Below are 26,786 nucleotides of genomic sequence, written 5' to 3' on the forward strand. Positions count from 1 at the left end.
CTCTGCCGTCCGACAACTCCTATTCGAATCTCAGCGACGAGCAGCAGCGAACATTTGGAGGTTTTAACACCAGATCAACTTTGAAGACTTTTCTTGGTTTCACATCAACTCCTGCAATCATGGCACCGATTTTACTGAACTGTATGGGGAGTGAGCACAATGAGTTTATCAAGTGAGTATCTGAAAGACTCCACTAAGCTTTTAAACTGACTTTCAAGATGTGTTGCTCTTAAAAAACATTTTTTTCCATCAATATGTGCCTCATGTCATCGTGTTTCAATGTCAATTCAGAGCAGACTTTATGTACTGATTTTGGATTCACTTAAGCTCGTGTCCATGTATTAATATCGAGCACTCAATTGTTTTTGAAGACAACTCGTCCACGTGAATAATCCCTACCTGGAGGGCATGGAGGAAGATATTCTCTACCACTTCAGCTTGGGCACAAAGACTCACAACCTTCCAGAAATGTTTGGAGACATTAAGGTTAGTGAAATAAGGGTCAGATTGAGTAGAAAACGAATTTGGGGAAACACGGGAAACTAAATTCAACAATCCTCTTTCTCTGTTTTTGTTTCCCACAGTTTGTGTGTGTTGGTGGCAGCGCGAATCGCATGAAAGCCTTCGCCCTGTTCATCCACCAGGAGCTGCAGCTGCCAGGAAACCCAGAGGAAATCACAGATATCTGTGAGGGAACTGATCGCTACTGCATGTACAAAGTGGGACCTGTGCTGTCAATAAGCGTAAGTGATCCATAACCAGTTCGTACACTAGAGGCCAGAAATTGCTGAATTAAAATGTTAAATTGTGATAATTGTGTAGTGGATTTTTAAACTTTTTCCATCCACTGTACGTCTAACAGCATGGAATGGGCGTCCCCTCCATCTCCATCATGCTGCACGAGCTCATCAAACTGCTGCACCATGCCCAGTGTCGTGACGTGGTCCTCTTTCGCCTCGGAACATCCGGTGGAATCGGTAAGAACTTGTTTAATTTGTTGTGTGTTAAATGTGAAAGGTTATAATTTGTCTTAAACCTTCGGACGAGACTAATGTCCCCTCCCTGCCGTCTCCAGGTCTGGCTCCAGGGACCGTGGTGATCACAGACAAAGCGGTGGACTACTCCTTCCGGGCCCAGTTCGAGCAGGTGGTTCTGGGTAAAGTCATCACCAGGAGCACCGAGCTGGACGAGGGGGTGGCCAGCGAGCTTCTGCAATGCTCCTCCGAGCTGCAAAACATTCCATCAGTGATCGGAAACACCATGTGCACCAGCGACTTCTACGAAGGTACAAACAAAAATGCAATGCTCATATTTGGTATTCACTTAACGGCACAGGAAGCAATCCCTGCAGGACACACACACATGTGGTATTGACAGCTTCCTGTATTGTGTCTCTCCAGGTCAGGGTCGACTGGACGGGGCGCTGTGCTCCTTCTCTCATGCTGAAAAGCTGGAGTATCTGAGGAAAGCTTACGAGGCGGGAGTCAGGAATATTGAAATGGAGTCCACTGTGTTCGCTGCCATGTGCCGCGTCTGTGGTCTCAAAGGTAATGTTCTTTGTTTTTAAAACGTAGAACATTGTGAACAGTGGCAAGACTCATTGGGGGCTTTAAACACATATTCTCACAGAAAGATCTTTCTTTAATAAGCCTAATTTGATATGGTGAAAACAATGATATCCCCATTTGAAGAAAACAGATTTAAGGAATAGGGACATGTCACATCTCAATGTCTCACGGCTCACACTGAAAGATTTCCTTTCTCTCTCCAGCGGCTGTGATCTGTGTGACGTTGCTGAACCGCTTCGACGGAGACCAGATCACCTCCACTCATGATGTGCTGACGGAGTACCAGCAGAGACCTCAAGTCTTAGTGTCCCACTTCATCAAGAAACGCCTGGGACTCATTGTCTGAGACGTCTTCCTCCCCCATCCCTGACCCAGCATTCCTCAAAACATGTATATAGCTTTGACTGACCTGTGGATATGTATATATTAATGTATAAACTGTACTGTAAAACATGTTAATATGTGTATTAGACACTTATTTGATAAACTATTAAGATTTCTATGATTTATTTGATGATATAAAAAATGCTAAAATAAAAAGTTATGTAGGCTATAAATAACTTCATATTGACTTCATGTAGATTTTCCTACTTGACTCTTGAATTTTCCTCTAGTTGGTTTGATTCCAAATGATTTGAACATTTGGAATAAAAATCTGCATATTGGTTTGTAGTCTCTTAGAGAGTTGTTTTCCTAGTTATATGCTCATTAGATGAGAAACACTTGTATTCCTTAGTGATTTGCACTTAAAATATAAGAAGAGTAAAGGGACATTCCTGTAATTTGAACATGTTATTAAATACTCAAGAGTAAAGATTGTGCAATATAAGCTTGTTTAAGCAAATATGAACTTACGGACTGTGACATAACAGGTGAATAAACATTGATAAATGTGCAGGAAAGTCATTTCAATGTGTTGGATATATATGTTTATTATGACTATGAAAAAGTCTGTGATACTGTACTTCTCAATGGGTTCTGTAGTGTATTAAACTAAAACTAAATAAAAACAACAAAAGTTCACAATGCTAATTCCACTGTGTCGTGTGTTGGTCAATACTGTAGCTGCCAGTTGTACTTTGTACAGCTCAACTGTGTGAACAGTGAATATACAAACACATTCATCTCAGTGAAATGTAATATATGTTAACACACAATGCTTAGTCTGGTGCGACTTTGTTCAAGTCCTTGGTCAGAATTTGATCACAGACTGAGTGTCTCGGCGGGGGGGTTTTGCGGGCTGTATAACAGACAGAACCTCTTTGGCGTAAAGGCTCTGGTGCAGACCCGCCTGCCGGAGCGCCTGCTCCACCCGCACTCTCGGATCAGACACAATCTGGAAAACAAATGTCAAAAAACACAGTAAATACTACTTTTCCAGCTGTTTCACTCGAGATCACACCCTCAAGGTTACAATTGTGTGTGTTTGTGGTTTACTACACATTCAATTCTTGAAAACGCGATGAATAACTACTCCTTCATGGTTTGGTAGATGATCCCAGTCTGACAATCATTAGTCATTGCCGGCGTTACACAATAGCGACACTCTAACCTGCTCTGTGCAGAGGTGTCAACACCTGACAAGCTGTCTCAACAGTGCACTGATGGACTTGGTGAGCTCGAGATCAAGGCTATGTTCACAGGTCTGTGGGACCAGGACAAAGATTGTTTGACGAGGTTGCATAATTTCTCCCACTGCACGGGTCATTGCTCCGCTGCACCCAGGATGAAACGAAACATAAACCGCTGGATATGCTCAAGAGGAGCGGGGGGGAGGGAGGGGAGGGAGAGAGGTACGGAGTTCGTGGGCAAACAATCATGCAACTGTGGAGATTTGTGTGGAGACGTCTCACCTGTTTGTCTGTGTATGTGTTAATACTGTAGAGAGGCTTCTGGAGCTCGCCCTCCTTTGCATTCAAGAGGCGACTCCTCCAGGCCTCAGTATCTGCCATCATCCTCTCTGGGTCCGCCTCGGCCACAACCCCAACCTGAGACGAACAGGGGAAAAAGCATTTAATAAAAAGTGATAATACACCTTATGTCTGCCATAGGGGGGCAGTGATGCCTCATGGCAGACGAGTCTTCCCTGGTGGGTCATTATAAAACTAACAAGAGCCATTAGAGTGGCAGAAAGAGCACATAATGATCCACCTGGTTTCTGAGAGCTTCCAGACGATTCTGCTTCTCCTCCTCTTCTCTCTGATGCTCGAGCTCCCGAGCCTCTCTCTCCTCCGCTCGCCGCTGCAACATGTCTGCCCTGTACTGCACCCTGGATGGACAGCAAAAGGTGTAGACGTCAGACCTTACACAGCCCCATTGCTCTTCATCTCTCTGCCACAAACCAACATTTTTCTATTGCTCCTGACACTGCATGGCTCCGGGGCTGTGGGGTTTTTTTATGGAGCTGCCGGAGAATAGCTCCTTTCCCATCATCTGTTTTTATCGCTCTCATGATTCTTCCTTCTCATTCCTGCCAGAGTTCGCTCTCACAGCCAAAGTCAACACTGTTATATGCAGTCTCTGCAGAGAAATACTCAGCAAATCAAACCAAATGGGAGATTTTTTATTCCCCCCAGAAGACTTTATTCTTCAAGGGTAACTTCATATCAGACTGAATAACAATGTTTCTGGTTGAAAGTGTGTTGCACTTAAGAGATAGAAAGGACAAGACTGAGCAAAGTGCACAGAGACACCGGCACTCTCTTTATATTTCTGAGTGTTTCATAATGATGACAGGCACCTTTTGTTGAGAGGGTTTAAGTGGAAATTCAGCCCTTAAACACATTTTGATGTGATAAATCTGAGATATTCCTTGTAATCCAGGAGGTATTTTTAATGCAAGGGGATCAATCTCCCTTGTTCAGCATTTCAGTGAGAAGAATATTCCAACTATTTAGCATTGCACTTCCTTAAAGTTAGGCTGCTCATGATGGGCAGATTACAAACGCCCACATCTTTAAAACTTTGCTTGTTGCTGCAAACATGTGGGTCCTTGAGCCAAACTGAAACGATGATTCAAAGTCTTGGTGGTTTTCTCCAATTAGAAAAAGCCACAACTGCTATTATCAAAAGTTTCAATCTGGTTTTAGATTACCCTGTAGTTCTAAAACAGCTCTTCAGTGGCGTGCACTACAAATAACTGTATCATTGTTGTTACATCACAAGAGTATAATAAGGCTGATACTGGATGTATGGATACAAATTTGAAATACGTTTTTGTGACACACCAGTGAGCCCGTAAGCAAAAAATGTAATTGTTACAAAGTAAATGATTGGTGAAGGGACATAACATCAACATTTCAATACTCAAGGTCCCTGGTGCAACACTCGCCTCTCTTTATCTTTCCTCGCCTGCTCCTCCATGACGCTCCTCAGATTAGCGAGTCTCTCCTGATCCTTGTGCTCCAGCTCCTCCCTCCTCTTCTCCTGCGTTAAATAAAACTGCTTGACCTGAAGGAAAAAACAACAAACGCTTAATGACTTGTCCTATTGATTGTGACAGAGTGGTAATCAGATAAGTGTAACTAGAAGGAATGAGATGATATTTCAATGTCTGGCAGACTATTGTGCTAAATCATATGGAATGCAATGCAACCTAAATGCTATCATTAATCAGTGTCTCAGGATGCCCATGATCTGCTGGCAGACCCCTAAGGGGAGAGTTAATTAAACAGTCAGACACACACACCCACACACACACAAACACGGACACACAAACACTACATTCTGGTGTAGTTGTACCTGTGAGGACAATAACTAAATTAGTTTTCAAAATATAACATTGCAACAATGTTTGCTCTCAGTTTGATCTCCATCCACAATAAATTACTTAAAACAGTGAAGCCAAAAATTGTATCTAATTTAAACTGAATCTTTATGATGCAGCAGCAGGTTTTATTTGAGACACAAGCTCCCGGTGTCACAAATTAAAATATGTTTTTATTATCCAACACATTCAAGTGATTGGAATGTGTTCACAGTCGGCATCAACCTTTCTGTGAGCAGTCACTTATTTGTACCGGCACCAAAAGGTCTTAGCGTGGGCTGACGTTAATTTGCTATCGTGGAGTTTTTTCTGTTCCATTGCTAGCTGATTGCTGAGTGCTGAGCCAGTATGGATCGTACTTCTTCTTTTTTATTTGAATTTTTGTACTTTTTAGGCTATTTTCCCAGAATACCTTTAACATCCATGTAAACATTAACCATCTAAACACCTGCATTCTAAATGCTCTAGAATGCAGGTGTTTATACCTTCACCAAGGGCCACTGGTTCTCTAACATCGCACTAAACTGCACAAAAACATAGATTTCAGTCCCCTAAATATGCCAGATTCATTTAATCAATACTCGTGTATTATTTCCTTATTAAAATGTAAAACACAATTCCTGGATCTGCCCCTTTGTTTGGATCCATGCACCCCCTTAGCAGAGGTAATGTATTTACTGAAATTACTTTTTGATTACAATTTTTGAAATCCAATACATGGAAGATTGAGACACAGCTTTTAGCTTGCACACAAATATATGCATACAAAGTTCCTAGCGCTAAACGATGAGGTTAAACTTTGTGATGGGTGCGATGAAGACGACTTTACTTTCGCTTTCTGCTGTGACCTGATGGAGGCCGACTTCTCCTGCTCCCTCTTTAACCTCGCTTCTTCCTCTGCTTGTTGTCTATCAGCTATAGCTGCCTCCAGCTTCGTCACCTCCTCCTGCTGGGCCCGCCACTGCTGCAGCTACAAACACACACAAACACACACACAAATACACATCAGGAAGAACACAGATTATTGTACATTAGAAAGAATCTTTGACTGGGGGACAACCAGCTGAGCCCCAGTGCCATGGTGCCAAGATGTGGCATGAACTGTTAGAGGTGTCACAGCTGCCTTTCACACTTTGTGGTAGATGACCTCAGGACCTGTTAAAGCGTTGAATCATCCTGAAAGTCTTTGTGTCTCAGCCCACTAACACGCAGGACTTATTCTTGTGAGGAAAATGTTGTCCTTATGCATCAGATTAAAAATCCCAAAGAGTCGAGTAAAACAGACATCCCCTTTATTCACATCCAGCCTTTACACTGAAAAGATTAAAACTATTAACGTTTAGTTTAAATGTACTCACACACAAGGTTTGTGCAGCTATTGGATGTCTTACTAGGATGTTACATTGACTTCCATTCATTGTGGACAGCCAAACCAAAACCTTACCCAAAACCTTAATTAGGGCCTCAGAAATGACCAGGTTTCTGTCCCAGTCTACTGGTCCTCATGTTGGAAAACAAAATAAATGAGTCCAACACACATACACACACATCCGGCCCCAACACCCAACTTTTGCCAGGGAGCCAGTGAGTGAGTGACAGGTTGGTAATGCAGCAGCCTCTCTGCGGTGAGCCGAGTATTTAAAGTGTTGCATTTCAACCGGGCGGACTCACAGATCTAAATCAGAGGAGAGCTTAGGAATCCCCGAGGGACCAAACTGCAAATTAACAAGGTCTCAAACACGTCAGCACCAGTGGTATCATCAAGTCCCTCATCCTCCACGTCTGCCCAACAAGAAGCAGCAGGTGTGTGTTTGAGAGAGGATTTGAGGTTTGCAGATTCAGTGACATCTTTTAAATCACTTCTCAAAACGCATCTTTTTAGGAAAGATTTTTATTAATTCCGGTTATTATTAATCAAATGTTATTGTTGGGGGTCTTGTTTGTTTTTAATCATGTATTATTGACAGTTTTAACTTTGTAAAGCATTTTATAACTTTATTTTGAAAAGTGCTGTAAAAATAAAGTTTATTATTATTATTATTAAGAAAACAATCAAGCCTCTACTAAAGTCTGACAGCGTTCAAGCTGCAGATATAACATGTGTCTTCATTAGAAATCAAAATGCTCTAGAATGCAGATGCTGAGCGGCTCTGTTTTCCTGAAACACAGCTCATTATGTGATCTTTGTGACACGAGGACCAAACATGAACTATGAGCAATGAAAAACTGAGAAACCATGGTGACATTATTGTCTGTGCAGCAACACACATGCTTTTACAGTTTCCTTGTACTTCTGCTGCTCTTTCCTTTAAACTGTGTTAATATGCTATGTTCACCTGTACATGTTGGTATTGATTCTATTACTGCCTCATGCAAAATGGACCTGTGATTGTGAAAGGTCACAGTGATCATTCTGTTGACTACTGCTGTGTGGGCAAAACATCAGAACTATATAAACCTCATCAACACATTCATCAACCCTATACTTGAATATTTCTTTTGTATTTTTCACTGGGCTGACCATATTTTGAGTTAAGGTGATGACAGCCTATATTATGAGTCACATTATCGTTGAATTCATTCTTTACATACTTCCGTGCCATTGAGAAGATTAATGAAAAGACTAAATGTTAAATATACTCTATTTGCTCAGATATGTCCCTATAACCCCCATAGCACAGTTTATAATCTTGTGTCAATCTACAGGAAACATTAAAAGGTAAATGATTCTGGAGTAAACAGAGTGAGGATAAGGCTTATCAAGTGGGTGAAGGACAAGAAATAGGTTTAAAATTTCAAAAATAATTGTTATATCTCCACTGGTCAGTGGCAATTCAGCCTTTTATAATGTATGTAACCAGAACAAGACCTTTATGTCTTATATGAGAGATGCCTTGTTTTTTTCTTATTTGTAAACACAGAAAAAACAGGCGCTTACATAATAAAACCATCCGTCAAGCTTGGGTCTGCTGAAGATAAGATACCTGCATGTTTGCTGTAGTCAAACCATGAGCACTGGAGTATGCAAACAACCTGGTGGGCGGGTCATGTGAAGCATAGACTTTGCGACACACACACATGTGACAGATAACACTTTCTTGTTTTTGTTTTTTTTCCACAGTCCCATAAAGCGAAGTTCATTTGCAAACTCAGGTCACACAGGGTAACAAATCCTTAAATCCTCGCTCGCTGTGAGAAAAGTGAGATCCATAATGATTGCTAAATGTTTTTTGTATGTCTTTCTTGTTTTCAGCGGAGATGAAAAGCGTTTTGCTGGAGCACAAAGGGAATAAAATGCTCATTATGTACAGTCTGCAGTAATTTGTCACTGGAATCTCATTTTCACTGAGTTCAGTTAGAAATGGGAAACCATCCAGTTTTTTTTCCTTCCCGCGGCAGCACAGAAACGACTGCAGAGATGTCAGAATAACAAAAGAATAATAGCCTTTTTATCTGCACTCTGCAGCCCGCCTCCAATCCTTTTGTTAATGTAACTGTACAGTTTCAGTGATGTCTTCTGTCAGGGGGGTGGGGTGGTTGCAGCATCCGCCATCTTTCATTTGCAGGTCGTTTAATGACAAACCTGAGCGATGTAACGGACGAGTGCAACTCTACACATCTTAAACCGGAATCGTTGCTGTGAATCAGAGCAGCAAACAGACGAGGACGGGAGGTGTATTTATAAGAGCAGCGCCACTCCTCCATCAGAGCGGCCTCTCTACTGAGTGGCATTAATGACACATGCAATCGACTGAGGCTTTGAAAGGGGGAAGAACTACTGTCCATTAACGGAGACGAGGAAAAATGAAAGCGTGCAATTATCTTTACATTTTCTCGGCTCAATAAGAATTTCCCACGAGGCCATAAGGTACCATCAGAAGAAAACATCCTACATACTCCATGCTAGTCTGTGGGCAATTACTTTCTCAGAGAGTTGTCAGCTGAAAGAAACTGCGTGGCCCAACTCATATCAGTCTGGTCCGTTCGGCCACCAGAGGGATGAAGAGCTGTTCTTGTTGGTCACTAACACTTAGCAGCAGAGGATGTGCAAACACCCAGTGCCTCAAGAGAATGCTGCAGGAAAGGAGATCAAGTCAGCATAAGTTCACATGCGATAGCGCTTTTTATATGTCAAAGTACAGGAAATGAAAAATGAGCTCCTGCAATGAAAAGAAAAACCCATCTTATGAAAACTTTTCTTCTTTCGATGGTTATGTCATCTTTCCAGTTGGTCGGCTCCTCTCTTCCCCACCTGAGCATCCTGGAACAATGTGCCATCCCTCCAGGCTTTATTTACTCATGTGGAAAAACACAGTCTCTCATCAAAGATGCCCGGGAGTGAGATATAAGTGGGAGGCAAAATGAAAGCAAGGACAGAATGAAAGGCTGGAATGAGGAGTAACACCCAGAACAATGCCAGCTAATTACAGCCGCCAGAACACCGCAGAACAAACAGCTGATGATTTGAAAAGAAGCGTCTGTCGCTCAGTGATAAATGGGAATAAAATAAGCCGCGTCTCATGCATGAAATGTTAACTCGTCATATTAATCATCCATTTGATTTTTTTCTGCATTTCCTGCGCATAACCTGGAGCCTCCAGAAACTGAACCACTGCTGCATGATCAGTAGGATCTGCCATCCGGGTCCAGGATCCGTGCCAGTCATCCCTGCATGGCCAATCGGAGGTTCTCCAGGAGAAGCTGTGAACTGTCTTACAGTCGCTTGCCCTTTCCCAAACAGAAGGGTACGAGACAACTCTGAAATCAATTACCCTGCATTTCCTCCAACTACACGTCCCTCAGAAGAAAGCTGAGTGGACAGGCGAGCACACAGCCTCCCTCCCTAATGAGGTCAAAAACCAGACCAGCACTGACCAAGATAAATCTTCCAATATAGTCTGCTCTCATGTGAACCCACGGAGGCACAGAGAAGATGAGGTATGGAGGGAGGTTATTTGTACAATCACAACTAGGAAATAGAAGAAGTAGGTGATTTACTGCCTAAACAGCAGCAGTCTTTTGCAATAACCTATTTAAAATATTGTAGCTTAAACCAGTTACCATTGGTATAAGCTTATGCAAGAGCGTCTTTATGTCTGCCAAGGTATTTTGTTTGTTATACCCGGATTACACTAAACTACTGGATGGATTACCATGACAAGGAGGGTGAAGGAGGAACACAGTCAATTCTTGTGTGGATCTGGATCAGGAGGTGGATCCAGGAATTTTTAAAATAATCTTTTCAACAGTTTAACTGATTTCTATGACAATTATTAAATGATCTTAATATAAAAATCTGACATGTTTAGAGGACTGATATTTACAAGTGTGTGCCGTTTGGTTCAGATTCAAATAAAAAATCCGGATCTAGTGAGCAGAATGTTGGGCCTTGGCAGAGTTATGCACTCAGAGTGTCATTCTAGTTATTAGATTGGTCCATTTATATCATTGTACTGAAGCATCATCCAGACCAGTGGCTCCAGGATTTATTGGCTAAGAAACTCCCACAGCCCTAATGGATGAGCTAAAGTTCCCCTTTAGTGGCACATTCAAATACTTTCTTTTGAGGGGATTATAAACTGAATGTTTAACACTGTCAGTTACATTTTTCATATAAATAAAATAAAGAATTGTTTTAAGGTAACTATTCCAACTGTTAATTAGCTTTTGTTACTTCAAATATTTGAATATATATAGAGTCCCTATTATCAGTAATTTAATATACATACGCATTATTCATCATACCATACTGGTGTGCTTATATTTAATTAGCCCTCTTAGATTTCCTATGTAACAATTGAATAGAATGAACTGCATTACTAAATTTGCATTCCTTTCTTTCCAGGAGCAGTGTTGTCTTTGGGAGAGATACTTTATTAGTTAACTTCACTGTTTTAAAAAAGACCAGTCTATGGTGTAAACAATAAAATCATAAATTGACTTGTTCCGTCAGCGCTCTAGTGTGAAAATTAAATATTCATTTTTACGTTAACAGCATGTTGTGCTATTGTATTTTATGTTTTGCTTTCTATAAAATATTCACAAGTTAATTGGTCCCATTTCCTTAAACAAATTGTAAATACATGTCTTGGCAAGCCTGGCTTAGAGAGTGTTATGTGTGGTGCTAAAATGAGGATATAATTCTGGCATTGGGATTGGTTTTGATGTGGATGATCACATCCCCCATGTGTCTGCAGACGTGGCATGAGAGTGAAAACATTTTGCTCACTATAGTGTTGGGACATGGTTTTTGTGCAAAAAGGCAGGCCTCTCTTTCAGGCCTGTATTGGAAGTCAAAACCTGAGAGCACATGGCCTTTGTCTTGAGAAAGCCACAAGCCGCATGGGCTGGAGAATACTCAATCTCCCAGAGTGCAATGTGTTCTCTTTGTCCTGAGAAGGTCAAATAACTCCGTCTCCCAGGAGGCAACATGTCCCCTTTGTTTCAGCATCTTCGCACATAGGTGCGAATTTCTACCAGGATCAGCTGCCAATTGGTCAAATCTGGCCACATGACCTGGAGGCCACTGGGCCTATATAATAGCAGGCCTCCCCCAAAGTCTTCCTCTTTTCTCCAATCCCTCCGAGGGCGGAGGGCTGCTCCTCTCTTTCCATCGAACCCCACTGAGGACAACAGGCAGCCAGCCGTCTCTCCTGCAACTCCGAGGGAGGGGGGTCCACTCTCTTCCACAACTCTTCCAAGGGGGAAGCTGCCAGCCTTTCCTCCTGCATCGGCGAGTGGAGAAACCTGATTTCTCCAGCTCCAATCTTCTCTTTCCAACAACTGGAGGTCAAAGGTCGAGCTTCCAGCTCATCTTCTCGAGAAAACCTCCACGCATCCCAAGCTTCTTCTAAACTCCTTGCAGCGACTCGGTGTCCTGCAGGTAAGAACTACAGATTCAATAAGCAACTGAACTGCACAGCTCAACAGAACCGCGGAAGCAGAGACCACACGAACCAGAGACTTCAAAAGCCAGAACTGCTACCCGAACTGCACAGCAACTTTCTCCCTGTCCTTGGACTGGTAACATTATCTGGGCTTAATAATTTTACTAGGCTAAGCAAGACTGTTTATTTGATTCTGTGTGGTGTTTATAAGTTTGATATATGTGGTGATATTGTGTTACAAGTTAAATCAAGGTTAATGTGAGTTGGGCTCTACAAAGACCCTGCCATTTTCTGATTAGCATTCTCACAGACCCCGCATATCTCTTCACCTACTTAGCTACGTCCCCCGACCAGAAGGAGGGGGGGGGGCCTGCTATCTTAGAGATCTTAAAAGACCACAGGAAGGTGTGACTCTCTTTGTTAGCCACCAGAGAGACCCTCTCTCACACACACACACACACACACACACACACACACACACACACACACACACACACACACATCTTTGTTAGTTAGCACATATTGTTAGTGACTTGTGTTTCAATACTTTATTATGTTTATAATAAATGTTTTCTTTTAACCTTGTCCTGTCATTAATGTTGCATAAGTGAAGTTTCTGACTGTCTGACTGTCAAGAACTCTATAAACCTTAACTGTTCACTATATAATCTTTAATAGTAAATATTAAGATTTCTAAGTGAACTAGATCTAAATGAGACTGATCTTAATCAATAAATTGGCTATCGTTTCCCTTCTGTGAAGGGTTGTGCCCCGCGAGAACTTAGTCAAACTAAAGTTATGATTTAATATTAATATGTTAAATATTAATGTTTTATTTTCTATTTTTGATAACCAAATTTATTGAACGCCTAAAGGCACACTAGCTTATGGTATCACTCCTAACCATTATTGCACAACAATAGTTAATGAATTTAATATGTTTAACAAATTACAAAAATATTCCTGCCATGCATGGATATAAGTTAAATTTCTGAAATGGTTTTGTTCATGATTATTCTATTATGTTACTTTAATAGGCACAAGAAACAATCTATCAGGCTGCATGTACTATATACAGCTGGGCGATTTTGGTGGGTGATTTCAACCCCCATGTTCCAAACCACTATGCTGTGAATGAAATATACTGTACAGAATAAAAAGGTTGTTGAAAGTAAACTGCTGCAGAAATATGGATAAAGATGATGACCAAATAAAATCTTCACATTTTGATACTCTTAGGTACATTCCACTTTACTTTTACAACATAATATTATTCTACACAGTAATATAATAAAATAAGAATGAGATGTAGAGTGTAGAAATTAGAGGTGAAGAGGAGTGAATGACTCACAAAGGAGTCAGGAGAGATGCTAGGGTCACAGGGAGCAGCTGCAGAAAACAAAGCGTTAAAGAAGCCGATGCAACAGGAGTTAAATCCATCTTGTCTCTCCACCGTGCTGCTGCGCTGCGGTGATAACGGCACCGGAAGAAAAATTGGATGCAAGCAGGCATCCATCTGAGGCTCCACACGCCAAATGCAAATATGTGCACAAGCAATTCATAACCAGAGGGAAAAAATGCTGATGTGGAAAAGTCATGAGAATGAAAAGGTTGTGTGATTTTATTTTTCTTGATTGGCTCAAAAAGCGAATAAACTCAGAAATGTGCTATAGTCAGAGGTGTGGGGTTGATGCAGGTTTACCATAAAGTACAGAAAGTCAAAAGCCCCTTGTGTTTTCCAAAATACATTGAGAGAAGCCAGCAGAAACATACTGCTGCCTGAACAACATTTCCATCATTTAAAAAAAACTGTGATGTATTTTTCAGCAGTAGACGTGAAAAGTAAAGTTAGCAAGTCCCATCCGACAATTTGAAACTCTAGGAGCTTAATACGTTCAGGTATTGTAGCAAATGTGCCGCATAACATATTTTTCGCTGCGGCAACACACTTAATGATAGTTAATTATGGTAGTAATAAATAATACAATAATGTTATCTTGGTACTGGCCAAGATGTTCTCTCCCAGTGAGACTGCTTGAGGACAAGAACAAAAGAATAATAACCTTCAGTGATTTTAGCAATAAATTTAAACTATATTCCCCCCCAGACATGAGAAGAGTGCCCTTCTCTCTCTCTTCTCCCCGGTACCAAGCAAACTGCTCTGCACGTTTAATAGACTAAGTCCAATTGAGACGGCACTCCTTGAATATGGTGCCTTTCTCCTTGAAGACAGGGCAGGATGCATTAACCTCCATGGATCAGTAATCATCATTTGTTTTAGCTGTGAAGAAAGAGATTTTGGTGTCATGCTATTCTAAATGTTTGCATTCACAAGCTGCACAGTTGGACACAGATTGTGAAATAAATGGCAATTTTTCTAAGCCACAATTTTGCAGCCTCGCTACAAAATAAAGGTCACGTCTTGCCTGAGGGCTGATAGTGTGAGAGCAGTACTTTCAGTTAATGCCTGAAGACATATTCCACCTGGCTTTCTAATCTTTTTTTTAAAATTGTTTATCCAAGCGTCATTTGAACATTTAATTTTGACACTGACGAGAAAAATCACCTAATGTACAATGCAAGTGGTACAGGTAGGATATTGTGTTTGCATTGTTACACCATGGGGACGCAGGAAAAGGTATTGTTGGTTTGTTAGTATCCAACTTAATTTTCAATGAACTTGCTTCACATACAGTGGAATATGCACATTTGGTAGTTTAAGGTATTCTTTAATAATTAAATTGCTATACACAAAGAAATCCTTTGCATAATATGTCCAGATGTCATTGTTTCAGGGAGAAGAACTCTAGGAGAGTAAATCTGTATTGCAGGCTGAGACAGGGCACTATAGATAACGGATGGGAAAATCGTTCTATTTTCCAACCCCACATTTTCCGAGACAAACAAGTATTTCACCAACTCACATTCATCTACTATAAATTTAGAGACTTAAATTAACCTGACCTCGATCGGCATGCTTTTGGACTGTGAGATGAAGCCGAACACAGTCACAGGAGAGTTCTTGCCGTGAGACAGTGCCAACCACCACATCGCTGTGCCACCCAAATAGAAAGATTCATAATATATTGATTAAGATAATTATTAAATGCAAATAAAGTGCAATAACTAAACCAGCATGCTGGGTTGTGACATGTTATAAATTTCAGCACAGATGACTGTCTAGTTATCTGATCAGCCACAGTACACTGCTTCTTTAAGCACTGACGGGCAAAAGCAAATTCAATTTGCATGGCACCACATCAGTAGCACAGGCATTTGCTCAGATGAGTTACTTGTTTGTTGTGTGAAATGTGAACTAGCAGCCCTCAGAGACGGCAGCATCATGTTTGCAAGATCATCCTCATTAGCTTGTCTGTATTCGCAGAGCATCCCAAGTGGCAGCTAAAGCGAGCGATGCTGTCAGGCGGCCGGGTGTAATATGCAGCCTCGTCAGCAGATATACTGTAAACAATCAGGCAGTCAGATGACACTTCCTGTGTGGTGCCTCCAACGTCCCTCGCGGCAAATATAACATCCACAGACATTCTTTAAAGGGAAAAGGAAACCAGCTCGATGCACATGAGCACGTTCTACTCATGGCTGGACCACACTCGTCTTTGTTTCGATCTCACTTACACACCTGTAAAGTTGTGTGACTGCATATTGCACTGTTTTGACTCTATCATGGTGACAAAACCTGTCAACAGAAATAAAAGTATCTATTAAAGTACTAAAAAGTGCTGCTGTGTTACTGTGATAATACCAGCCCGGCTGTCATGTCTGACAGCAAGTAAGATATGAAAGATATACACATTCTTCCCAATGGGATCGTTTGGGGTTTTACACAAATATCTTCAGCATAATTTCCAACGTGAAAAAGTGCCACCTCATAATGTGAAAAATGAGCCTGAATATGTGACAATTCCTGATGAGGTCCGATGCAGGCACTAACCTTCTCCCTGAGATTTGAACAGATCTCCTGCTGGTTCTGACGGCCTTTGTGGTGCTCCAGCTCCTCCTGGTGGGCATGTGTTGCCTCTTGCAATGTGACCAGGGCCCTGGCCAGTAGCTCTTCCTGGTCCCGTTGCCTCTGCTGGGTCACGACATTCAGCTGCACCTGGGTGAAGCGCTGCCAGTCCCAAACACGTTCATGGTCCATCTGAAAGAACAACATGAAGGAAGAAGATGTTATTGCACATGCAGTGACTTAATGCATTTCTTAATGTATTAATTAAGTGCCATATTTATTACTTGTTCTTGTGCATAATTAACTAAAATCCTTAATTATGGCAACAATTGAAATATTACTGAGAATAACAAAGTTTGTGCCAAACAGATGACATGCAAAGAGAAACACTACATGACACAGCACACTGTCTGTAATAGTTGCAGCAGGACCACAGAGAATACTCAATGTCAGGTGTAGCTCAGCTGGTTTATAAAATGCTCCCCCTCTCCTGGCTGTGCTATGTCCTGGAGGAAAACAGTTATTTTCTGTGTGAGGGCTGCCTGTAGCCATTCATCATTGTGTCATCACTCACAGAGGCTGCATCACTTGGCTGCCTCATTGGAACAGCAGGAATGATATTCGTCTATGGGCTAATAGCGGCTAACTGACGGTGGGAAGGCATTAGACGGCGGACTGGTTTTATTGAAAATGAGTGAGCTGACGGAGCTGCCTGCGATACACAAGTGCCAGCAGCATTCAAGCAAATCCTGTTTATTAATGCACAACTTTGGAACCTGAGGAAAGATCCACCCTTTTGTTCTTCACTTCCTCTTGTCGTTTCCTTCATTACCCCTTCCCTTCGCTCTGTATGCATGTTAAAAGGGATGGAGCACTGTGTCTACATGTTTTCATGTTTGTACTCCACATGCAATTTGTGTCCACACACAACCAAGGATGCACTGTGGCCACAGAATGTAGGTGGAAACATCTACTGCACCGTGTCTGCAGTGCACACTTAAAGTGGCCACGACACTTGGTTCAGCTGCCGCAACCACATTTCCTCTGCAGAGTGCTGTCTTTGTGAGCGGTACAAAGGAAATGAAACGAGAAAATAAAAACGACTCCCTGGATATTGTCTGAAAAAGATACGATTATTTCCACTATTGAAGAGTGAAATATAATAAGGGTATTACTTTGAGATCCTGCTGGTACTCTGCTGGCCTCCTGTTTGTTATATGAGTACATGAAAGAGTGATGGGGAATAAAGAGCCCCATCCAGCAGAGGGAGATCTCCACATTAAGCTGGATGGAGGTGGCACTGTCTGACTGAGAAACTGGTTCCACTTGAGGGCATCAAAAGAACACAGAAACCATGTCCACAAGTTCCGACAGAAATATGTTTGGGTTGTGATTGCATGTTATTGTCAAGAAATGTATTTCTTTTTTCAAATGTTATGTGATTAATAGTACAAAGTAAGTCAGTGGCACTAATGCAACTCTCCAGTCAAACCTTATGTCTGCTCTTGGGGTGGCTGTGGCTCAGGAGGTAGAGTGGGTCATCCACTAACTTGACAGTAGGTGGTTGAATCCCCAGCTCCTCCACTCTACATGCAGAAGTGTTCTTGCCAAAGACACTGAACTCTATAATTTGCCATGATGGCTATTACTTTATAGTGTGAAAGTGAATGTGTGATAAAAAAAATATGCACTATACAGCAGTAGCATATTGGGGCTGTATCATTGAATGGGTGGATGTGACTTTGTCGCTGCAACTGTAAAAGAGCTATAAAAATGCCGCCCATTTAATACTTACCTCTGCAAGATCAGAGAAAGAAACTGAAAGGAAAATTTCACAGAAGCAATATTCTCACAAAGCATAAAGTGAAACTTAAAAAAAAAGTCTCTCTCTCAAATGATTCTTCTCAATCTTTCCCCAAAGAATAGGACAAATATTCACACCTGTGGCTCCTGCAATGCTTCGAGAGGAGCATAGGAGCTGATTTATAACCAAGGCTCTTACATTGTTACACTGCAAATAGCCTTTAACTGTGGTAATATGTCACACCTGCTATCTGGCTATGAAACGCAGCAGCTTGAGATAAACCAATGGAAAAACGATGCTATCATCCTGAAATGATTGCACATAGATGGAACTACAGCACAGGTACAGTTCAAACAGGAACAGCCGTCATAAAAGAAGTTTAGAGCAATGACATTCACTCCGAGGAAATGATTTTGGAATTGAAGAGCTATAGAATTTAAACCCTATGTGTTTAGAAGAGTAATGGGAATTATTTCACCCCCATAGAAAATGCCAGGGGAATATGTGCTGCACGCAGACTACTGCCAGTCAGAAGCCATGTTTTCTCTCTATAGCAAATGGAGCCAAACATTTCCCTGCATGGAGCTCATTTCAAGGAGGGGACAGGCATCCGAGCGTACTGGATACTAATCACTGTCATGCTTGTTTACTTAATTTGGAATTCAGTCAGAGAAAATGCAAAACGCCTGTGAAAAATCAAGGTTTTTTTTCCCGAGCAGATAGCAGAATAGCATTTACGCACTTAATTAGTGGGGTTTCAGCAAACCAAGCTGCAACCCGCACTGATTATTCAATGCACACACGCCGTCTCAATAATGACTAATAGGTTAATTGAATAGAGTCAGCACATCATCTCATGGTCGGTTTCTGGGGGAGTAAAGACGGCTGAGAAACACCTCTCTCCTCCTGGCAGCCTCCCTCCTGCACTAAAAGATCACAGCTCTAAATGCAGCACCCAGCTGGAACTGATAGAAGGACGGTGTCTCTCTCTGGGTGTGGGTGACGACAGGAGTGAGAGGCTGGCGGTCGTCATGGCAATGTGAGGCTGCAGGGTGAGGGAATAGTCCACAATGGGTGATATGGCACTTCCTGCAGCGTGTTGGGCAGATCATTGTCCGAGCTTATCTGTGTGTCAGTCTGTGCCCGGGTTCAGCGTACTATATTGATCAGGGAGTCTGGGACTCACACACCCAAGAGCTGCTATAGGGTGGGGAGTGGTGTCTGTGGGTGTGTGTGTATCAATATACAGGGTGTGAAAGTGTGCCACAGGATAATTCTAGCTCTTTAGCAAAGCCCTTAATGCTCATGTGCTCAGTGGCCATCAGACCAGACTGTGCACTAAGTAGCTTCCATGTGTGAATGTTTTAAAGTGAGTGTTGGATGGAGCTAAAGTATGTCTGTAACAATCAACTATTGTCCTCTCTTTATTCATCATGATCAACCAATGAATTCTTTAAATTCTGTAGAGACTGACATCACTTTGTGTGTATGTGTGTGTGTGTGTGTGTGTGTCGGGGGGACTGGTGTGTACTCTGTTATGGTACTCTAAACTGTTAACAACATGGTGTAAGCATATATGTTCCAGGTCAAGGCCGATTGATGTGCGTTCACATCTGTTGCAGATACCTGGCAGATTAGACAGTCACCAGTGTAGAACATGGCCAACATATAAGAGACTACAACCATTCTCTCAATGCAATCATGGGGAGAACATGCAAACTCAGAGAAAGACCTTGGCGAAATCGGGATTCAAACCAAGAGCATTTTTCTATTTTTTATAAAGAACTAAATCTTTATCCTTCGCTTCAAAACACTTTGCCCTTGTACTGACCAGCTCTTGTCTACTTTTCTTCGGGAAGAGTCTTTGCAGTATGTCCATGCAGAGCGCTCTGTGGTTGGGTAAGCCATGGCTGTACTGCAGCAAGGTGAACTGGTAGCGTAGATGGTCATTCGGAGCCCAGCCACAGAACCTGGAACAGAATATAACCCAGTAATAAAACAATCATAAAGCACTTTCACTTCACTTTATTTCCAAAAGTAAGTTATGACAATTTACATAATATTCATAGAAGCAGACAGAGCTGTATAGCGACCATATGGAACTAAATAGCTGATTGTGAAGTAGCCTTTAAACAATGATATAATCAAACTCCTGGCGAGGAAGACTTGACTTTGTTCAAGAGCCTGCTTCTGGGGATTGAAGTGACTGCCTCTGAGTTTTGACTCAGAGGCAGTCATTTTCACATCTGCTTTTGTGTGTATTTATCAAAATGAAAGACTGAAAATCAAAGCCTATTTTTTATCAAGACAAAGTAAGATAAAGGATGGCTTGTCCTCATTCACCTCTTTTCTAGCTGCAAAAATCTAGATTCAAACAATAAGCTCATTTTTTCAACATGTAAGAACTTGAGTTATGAAAAGCAAAGGAAGCTGAACATTTGTAATCTTCAGGCTTACCTGTCTGTTCCTTCCAGCTGCTCTTGAAGGCTGTGCAATCTGCTCTGATGTCTTTCTGACATGGAGAGGAAGGCCTGGATCAGGGAGTCCTTCAGCTCTGGGTAAGGGCAGTCTGAATTCAAAACTTCCTCTGGAATAATTTCCATATCCACCAGAGTGTCTGAAGAACTAGTAAGATAATTCTGCAGCAGACAATACGATCATCTTTGAGATAAGTTACCACTTTTTATTGAAACTGCCGAAACAGAAGCAGGATATTTGGAGTTAGCAGCGAGAACCTTACCTCTAATCCAAGGCATGTAATCTGGTCCTCCAGTTCTACATAATCTGAATGAAGTTTTGCAGTAATGTCCTCTTGTTGGTCTTTCACAAATTGAATCTGGTGATTCAAAGATAAAACCATAAAGATGTGTCTAAAATACAGGCTAAAGAAAACAAACAAAACTCACATAAGAACATAAGTGTCCATCAGATTCTTAAGTTTTCATTTAAAAACATCCAGGGATCAAAGTTTAATTATGTAGCACCGGAAAAGGGTCTCACGCGGATTTGTCGTAAGTCAAAGTGAAGCAAAATGGTGAAATAAGAAAAAAAAAAAAGGAAAAAAGAAATGTGTGTGTGTGTGGGTCTGTGTTATTACAAGTGTGCCAATGCAATCAGTTGGATTGTTGTGGGCCAGCAACAGCAGAGGGGGTCATGGGAAAGAAACAAGAATGAGCGAGCAACAGAGAGGAGACAAAATGGCTGGCAGACGCTTCATTCCCAGTATGGTCAGTCTTTAAAGACCCCTGCTTACTCCCTAATCTCACCATTCATCGCTCAAGCTTGCGAAAAGCTTCTGAGAGTCAGAGGCAGAATTTTTGACTTATCTAACAAACGGGAGATTCACGGACGGTGAATACAACACTGTGTGCAAGCTGTGATTATTGTGCGAACAAGCAGGGGATTGGTTTCATTGAAATTTCTACTGGATGTGCAGGACAAAATGATTTGGTTTAACACCTGCAGAGCGTGAGCACACCTAAGATTCTTTGTCCAAACTTTGCGTGTGTGAATACGATAAAAATATCGCCTAATGGTTTGCTAACCAAGGAGGGCATGAATTTCTAAATGTAATATAGTATTCTCAAAAGCTATGTTACATTTAAAAATCCTGCCATTCTGCTTGCTTTCTACCAATTAAGCACTGTTAAAGCTTGTCTCGATAAATCTTACTCTGGTTTATAACAGTGGACATTGAATCATGTGTTGATTTCATTTTACAGATACCTGTTGTATTACTGGCTCCCAGTTTGATGGCTCGACAGGCTTCTGCTGATGTTGTACGTCCTCCAGTCTGAAGCGCAGGTCTCCCCGGAGCTGGAGAACAGGCTCCACTGTGGCTGTCCTGAATGCCTCCCGCTCCCTCTCAAGGAAAAGCTCTTAATCCCCAAAACACACAAGGACGCATATTAGTACAGTACTCATAGACAACAGAGACTGGCGCTGATACACAGTTACTGTTTGAATACTGTTGATGTTGTCACCATAATCCTTTAGGGAGAAGATGGCAGTGTCTGTTGTACTAGAGGGTCTGATCTGCTCCAGAAAATCATGAAGGTCATTCACAGCCTTCTCCCTGTTTCATGGGACAAGAGAAAGTCACAGTTACGCTAATGACTCACAATATTAGAGAGTACATGAAGACAGCAACATAACAGCACCTGGTAGTCTTGGGAATTGGACACATTTGTGCGTTGTGCTAAGTCATGTCTCTTTTACCAACTCCTAAAGGAAATATTACTTGATATATCTATAAAATATCTCTTAAGCTGCCAAGTGCTGCAAACACTAGTTGATGTGTCTATCTGCTACAGTAGTATTGTACAGAGGTTTTTTCCCTACCTGAATACCATTAATAATTAAACTAATAATGCAGTGTTAAGTTGACCTCGCATTCTCCTTAATGACGTCAATCAACCAGCGGTGGAAGAAGTACACTACAAGTATGCATTCTAAATTAAAGTACCCAAGTAGTAGCATTGAAATACACTTAAAGAACCAAAAGCAAAAACAAATACTCTTTCTGTAGAATGGAACAATACAATATAATACATTTAAAATTGCTGTTATGGTACAAGAATGATATTTAATACCTACAGGTACTGCTAGTAATGGTGTAGCAGGCGTGGAAGTGGCTTGACTATGACACACACACAATCTCAGACTGGCGATATTTTCTAAGAAAAACTGTAAATAAATGATGTTACTGTGGGCAACATTGCACTAATAGGCCTATGGAGGGAGCCATAATAATTACTTACGTCTTAATAGCAGAGACCAACATGATTGTGAATAAAGCAACAGTAACCATAGAGATGCAGTCGCCTGTTTCCCCATTTTACAAGGTGGCTCTTGAAACCCAAGGTAGTTTAACAAGACGTATGTGTAGGGAACTGAAAGCAGTGGCACATCTTTATGACTGGGCTCATTACTGAGGCTCACACTTGTGTACATCATTAACCTTGGGTGGCTCAGACACAGTCATTACGCAGGCAAACAAGCTGCACCCCAGAGCTAATGCTGCCCTTCTCACTTCACAAGGCATGACACCACTGAGGCCCCAGTCTCACACTTGTGCCTCAGCATGCAGAGAAAGAGTGTTCCTCCGCTCAGTCCAACCCTCTGTCTCCACACAGCTATAACCCCCCACTTATCAGTTTGTCTCCCGTAATTCAATGTCATGATTGTAGGAAAAAGGCTTACATGTAAATCTTCCTTCTTCTCATTTTTTCTCAATGACAATTTTTTTCTTCAGGATGACTTTTGTCCCCCATTTTTACACCCTATATTTCTCAAGGAGGTTTCTGTCCGGGCTCAATGGGGCTTAAATGGAGCGGTTGCAGGCTGTAATAGCAGATTCAGAAAACTGCAGCAGATAATGACAGGGAGTAATAGGGGGGTCTTACTCAGCCTTTTGCAGCCTGGGGCACTCGCTGCTCCACACCTGTCTGTGCTGCCGTAAAATTGAACTCTCCTTGGTTGCCTTGGCTGCACACTGAATTTTCTGGACCTATAAAGGACAAGGTTTAATGCACAGCAGGAATAAACAGTTTCTCCGAATTTACGTAAGCACTGAAAACACACAAACCACTGGGGTGATTTTTCTTTTAAATGCACTTCAGCCATGACATTTCTTTTCAGCTACATTTAACTTTACCTGAACAAAACCACATCTGAAATGCTTGAGTGCATCAATTATCCGAATCACTTTATAATATTCTTAAAGAATAACAACAATAAAAGTGACTAAATCATAACTTTGCAGGGATGGTAGGGCAATACAGTTTACTTATAGCTTCCTCCCTCTCTGCACACTAGGGATAGATAACTGGCATGTGCTTCAGTCTTTATTAGCATCATTGTGTCCTTGAGTCAGACAATTCAGCTGTAACAGTATTACAGTTATAGCATGAGAGCAAAATAAATAGCAGCAAATCAAAATAATTAGTCTCAATCTATTATCTATTATTCCTGTTTTTATTTTTCATCATCGAAGAACAAGGCCCTTATATTAGTGTTTTAACACACAGGCCACTGGCTCAGATAATTGCACAAAATCAATTCTCACGAAACTATTACATTGTTACAATCTATTTCATAGGAGTTAGGATATTGATTTATGCGATGACTGTCTATCTACATGTCAAGTTGCTGCTGCTGCTCTTGCAAAGAAAGTTGGTATGTATTGTGGTGGACATTTACCCCGAGGGTTACGTCCATTTTATAGTTATTGGAATCTACAGTACAGTACAGTACAGAAAGAAGTGCTGTTCTGAGAGAAATAGGCCAAACTGATGTAATTCTGTGCTTCTTCCAGTCAGAGTAGGGGAATCTCAATTTGCATCGGCTCTGTAATAACTCAGTTGGATAACAAAAACAGGAGGGTCAGAGATGTCAATCAAGCAGTGTTGACATGCTTGAGAGGCAAAAAGAGTGGGAAAAAAACAGTGTGGGTGGCCTTTAAATATGATGTTACTTATACATGCAATGACAGAAAAACTTGAAATCTCTTGCTCCATTTGAATATTTGAAAACTTTGCAGCAGTTGTGAAAGATCAATGTGTATGAATTGTGCTTGTTTGTATTTCGCTGTTTTATAAGTCACCTTGTACGCAGAACTTGAAACAGAAATAATCTCTGTGTGTATGTGCATCAAAAAAAGGGATGGACAAGGTAGCTATTTAATTATAATCTCCTGTGGGATTTTGGTGTTTCAATTACATACTTTCATATTTTCTAATTAGGCCAAGGTGCTTCAGCAAAGATGCAGAAATATATCTGTTGCTAAATATATAAAGTAAATAGAAAACAATGTTGATATATTGCGCTCATCTATATCTTGTCCTATTTTATATAAAACAATATTATCTATGTTGTATCTCCTTTTCTAATTGTTTCATTTTCATTGCTAAATGATGTTTACTCTTGTGCAATGTAGATACTAATTTCAGTGTATACATTTAGTGTTTCATTTTACAATCTGTGAACAGTGCCACTAAGAACATCTTATCAAGACGTGTTTTTTTTTTTTAAGGTTTTAGCATCTAATGCTGCCAGTCCCTTCCTGGAGAGCAAAAATGATCCCGCGCTTCAGGCGACTCACGGCCATTTATTTTCTCTGTATCACATCACCAACGGGAGATGCTCAGAAAGCTTGCCTTTCAGCAGGGTGACTGAATGTAAACAGCCCGTCTTATCTAGGTTATGCAGAGAGCAGGGTTGTAAGGAGCCACAGGCAACATAATGATACTAAAAGGCTTCTGCCACAGTGTACCAATTAAAACACCGCAGGTCGAACAGCCTAATCTCTATTGCCCCTAGTATTAACTTTTTGCTCCGCTCAGAGTCAGTTGACGATGAACTTCAAACAGTTTTATACACAACCAAATGAATATTCATGAAACTGATTACGATATTGTGTATGGCAATAACATTACTGTTTCATGTTGGACTAACTATAAAGGTTATGCAATGCCTGATTTGTATGAAATGAAATCCCTTTACTTGTTTGGTCTGCAGGAAAGAGTAGAGCAAGGTAGACAAATAGAAAGCAACTACACTTCACTCACATTAAAATCAGGCCTTTGTCAGTTTGCGCTATTCTTGTGGTGGTTGATGGGGACTGTTTAACTCTCTTCTCTTCTTTGTTTGCTCCTGAATCGTGTTGGCATCAAATGTAACAGGAATTGATTTTATAATAGCATTGCCTAGCACAGCACAGACAGGACACTGACAAAGATCACAATTTACCTTTTGTCCAATTACATCAGACTCCTGGCGTTTGGCATCAACAATAGCTTGCAGTTTTTTATAGTCAGCTGGAATGTACTTTGAGCTGCCAAGACCATTTTTCATCCACAGTGCCACTTTCTCTGCATGGATGAAAGCAAATGATATGGCTGAATTAGGATCATTGGAATTGCTGAAAGTCTCATCACGTTTGATGTCTGAAGTAAAGTCTTTATGCTGACTTCAGCAAAAAAAAGAAATAGAGGTGAAGGCAGAGGAACAGCATCAGCTGAGTGCTAATGGATTGTATGGGTAATTCAGAAATGACTGCTTGAAGGGTCATTGTAAGGCAAGAGAAGGGGAGGGGGGGGGTCAGGGTGCAAACTATCTGTGTCAGGCAGTTTTTTGGAGTAGTTCAGCTGTGGCTCAAAGAGGGCAGGTGAATAAACATGAGCAATGCCGTCTCAGCCTAAAGCATCAAAGACTTGACAGCACCTGGTGAATTCAACACAAGGACTTCGGGGGCAAATCTGTTCAACAGAGAAGAGGGACACTATGTCACAAGTCAGCAATGTTTTGGGCCCATGTCACACTTACTTACCGACATCATCGGCTCTGTGGGTGGAGATGGGTGGATGTAGATCCCTTCCACTCATCATAGTAGTGCTCTGTTTAGATCCAAACTGCAAACTAAAAAAGGAATAAATGCAAGTGAAATATGCAGACGTGCAAAAACGGATTTCAGCTTCACAGGTACCTGACTTTAGCAGGGTCATTCAAATGATTAACAGGAGACTATAGGGTCTACAGCTAAAGTAATAAAGCACATCAAAACCAAACTTTGCCATCAAGGTCTGCATGACATTGCAAGAATATCAATCAACTCTCACAAGTCTTAGGGATTGGGCGGGGGACACATGGTGCACCCAATATGATCAGATATGCCGCCGGAACGTCTCTATGTCTTTGTTTTGGATTAAGCTTTGAGAAATTCTGGCTATGTGTGACAGGGTTGATGTGAAGTGTGCAGGAATGGATTTAATCTATGAAAATGAAATGAAAACTG

General features: G+C 41.3%; 2 protein-coding genes across 2 annotated transcripts; one reads left to right on the forward strand and one right to left on the reverse strand.

The window, feature by feature from the left end:
• On the forward strand, positions 1 to 2,600 carry upp2 (uridine phosphorylase 2). Its single transcript, XM_061088092.1, has 7 exons — positions 1 to 172; positions 372 to 486; positions 585 to 743; positions 863 to 977; positions 1,076 to 1,285; positions 1,401 to 1,547; positions 1,772 to 2,600. Exons 1-7 carry the CDS (start codon positions 120 to 122, stop codon positions 1,912 to 1,914), a joined length of 942 nt encoding a protein of 313 aa, XP_060944075.1. The 5' UTR covers positions 1 to 119; the 3' UTR covers positions 1,915 to 2,600.
• Positions 2,175 to 26,391, reverse strand: LOC133021312 (coiled-coil domain-containing protein 148-like). Its single transcript, XM_061088093.1, has 14 exons — positions 26,322 to 26,391; positions 25,742 to 25,863; positions 23,398 to 23,501; positions 21,976 to 22,067; positions 21,719 to 21,870; positions 20,733 to 20,828; positions 20,450 to 20,631; positions 19,824 to 19,962; positions 16,174 to 16,380; positions 6,164 to 6,304; positions 4,900 to 5,018; positions 3,720 to 3,837; positions 3,422 to 3,556; positions 2,175 to 2,904 (listed from the first exon to the last, which is right to left on the reverse strand). Exons 1-14 carry the CDS (start codon positions 26,377 to 26,379, stop codon positions 2,761 to 2,763), a joined length of 1,809 nt encoding a protein of 602 aa, XP_060944076.1. The 5' UTR covers positions 26,380 to 26,391; the 3' UTR covers positions 2,175 to 2,760.
• Positions 26,392 to 26,786: the final 395 nt, after the last annotated feature.

The sequence above is a fragment of the Limanda limanda genome, chromosome 16 (genome assembly GCF_963576545.1).
Source record: "Limanda limanda chromosome 16, fLimLim1.1, whole genome shotgun sequence".
NCBI classification, from domain to species: domain Eukaryota; kingdom Metazoa; phylum Chordata; class Actinopteri; order Pleuronectiformes; family Pleuronectidae; genus Limanda; species Limanda limanda.

What these genes read in the sequence shown, in the direction of transcription:
- LOC133021312 (XM_061088093.1), bottom strand. Translation starts at nt 26,379, where the DNA reads ATGATGAGTGGAAGGGATCTACATCCACCCATCTCCACCCACAGAGCC. An exon ending in AGAAAAGTAGACAAGAGCTG is followed by an intron (nt 16,381 to 19,823) that starts GTCAGTACAAGG and finishes TTGTTCTTTCAG; the next exon opens with ATGGACCATGAACGTGTTTG. An exon ending in ACACATACACAGACAAACAG is followed by an intron (nt 2,905 to 3,421) that starts GTGAGACGTCTC and finishes TTTGTTTTCCAG; the next exon opens with ATTGTGTCTGATCCGAGAGT.
- upp2 (XM_061088092.1), top strand. Translation starts at nt 120, where the DNA reads ATGGCACCGATTTTACTGAACTGTATGGGGAGTGAGCACAATGAGTTT. An exon ending in CACCAGCGACTTCTACGAAG is followed by an intron (nt 1,286 to 1,400) that starts GTACAAACAAAA and finishes GTGTCTCTCCAG; the next exon opens with GTCAGGGTCGACTGGACGGG. An exon ending in CCGCGTCTGTGGTCTCAAAG is followed by an intron (nt 1,548 to 1,771) that starts GTAATGTTCTTT and finishes TTCTCTCTCCAG; the next exon opens with CGGCTGTGATCTGTGTGACG.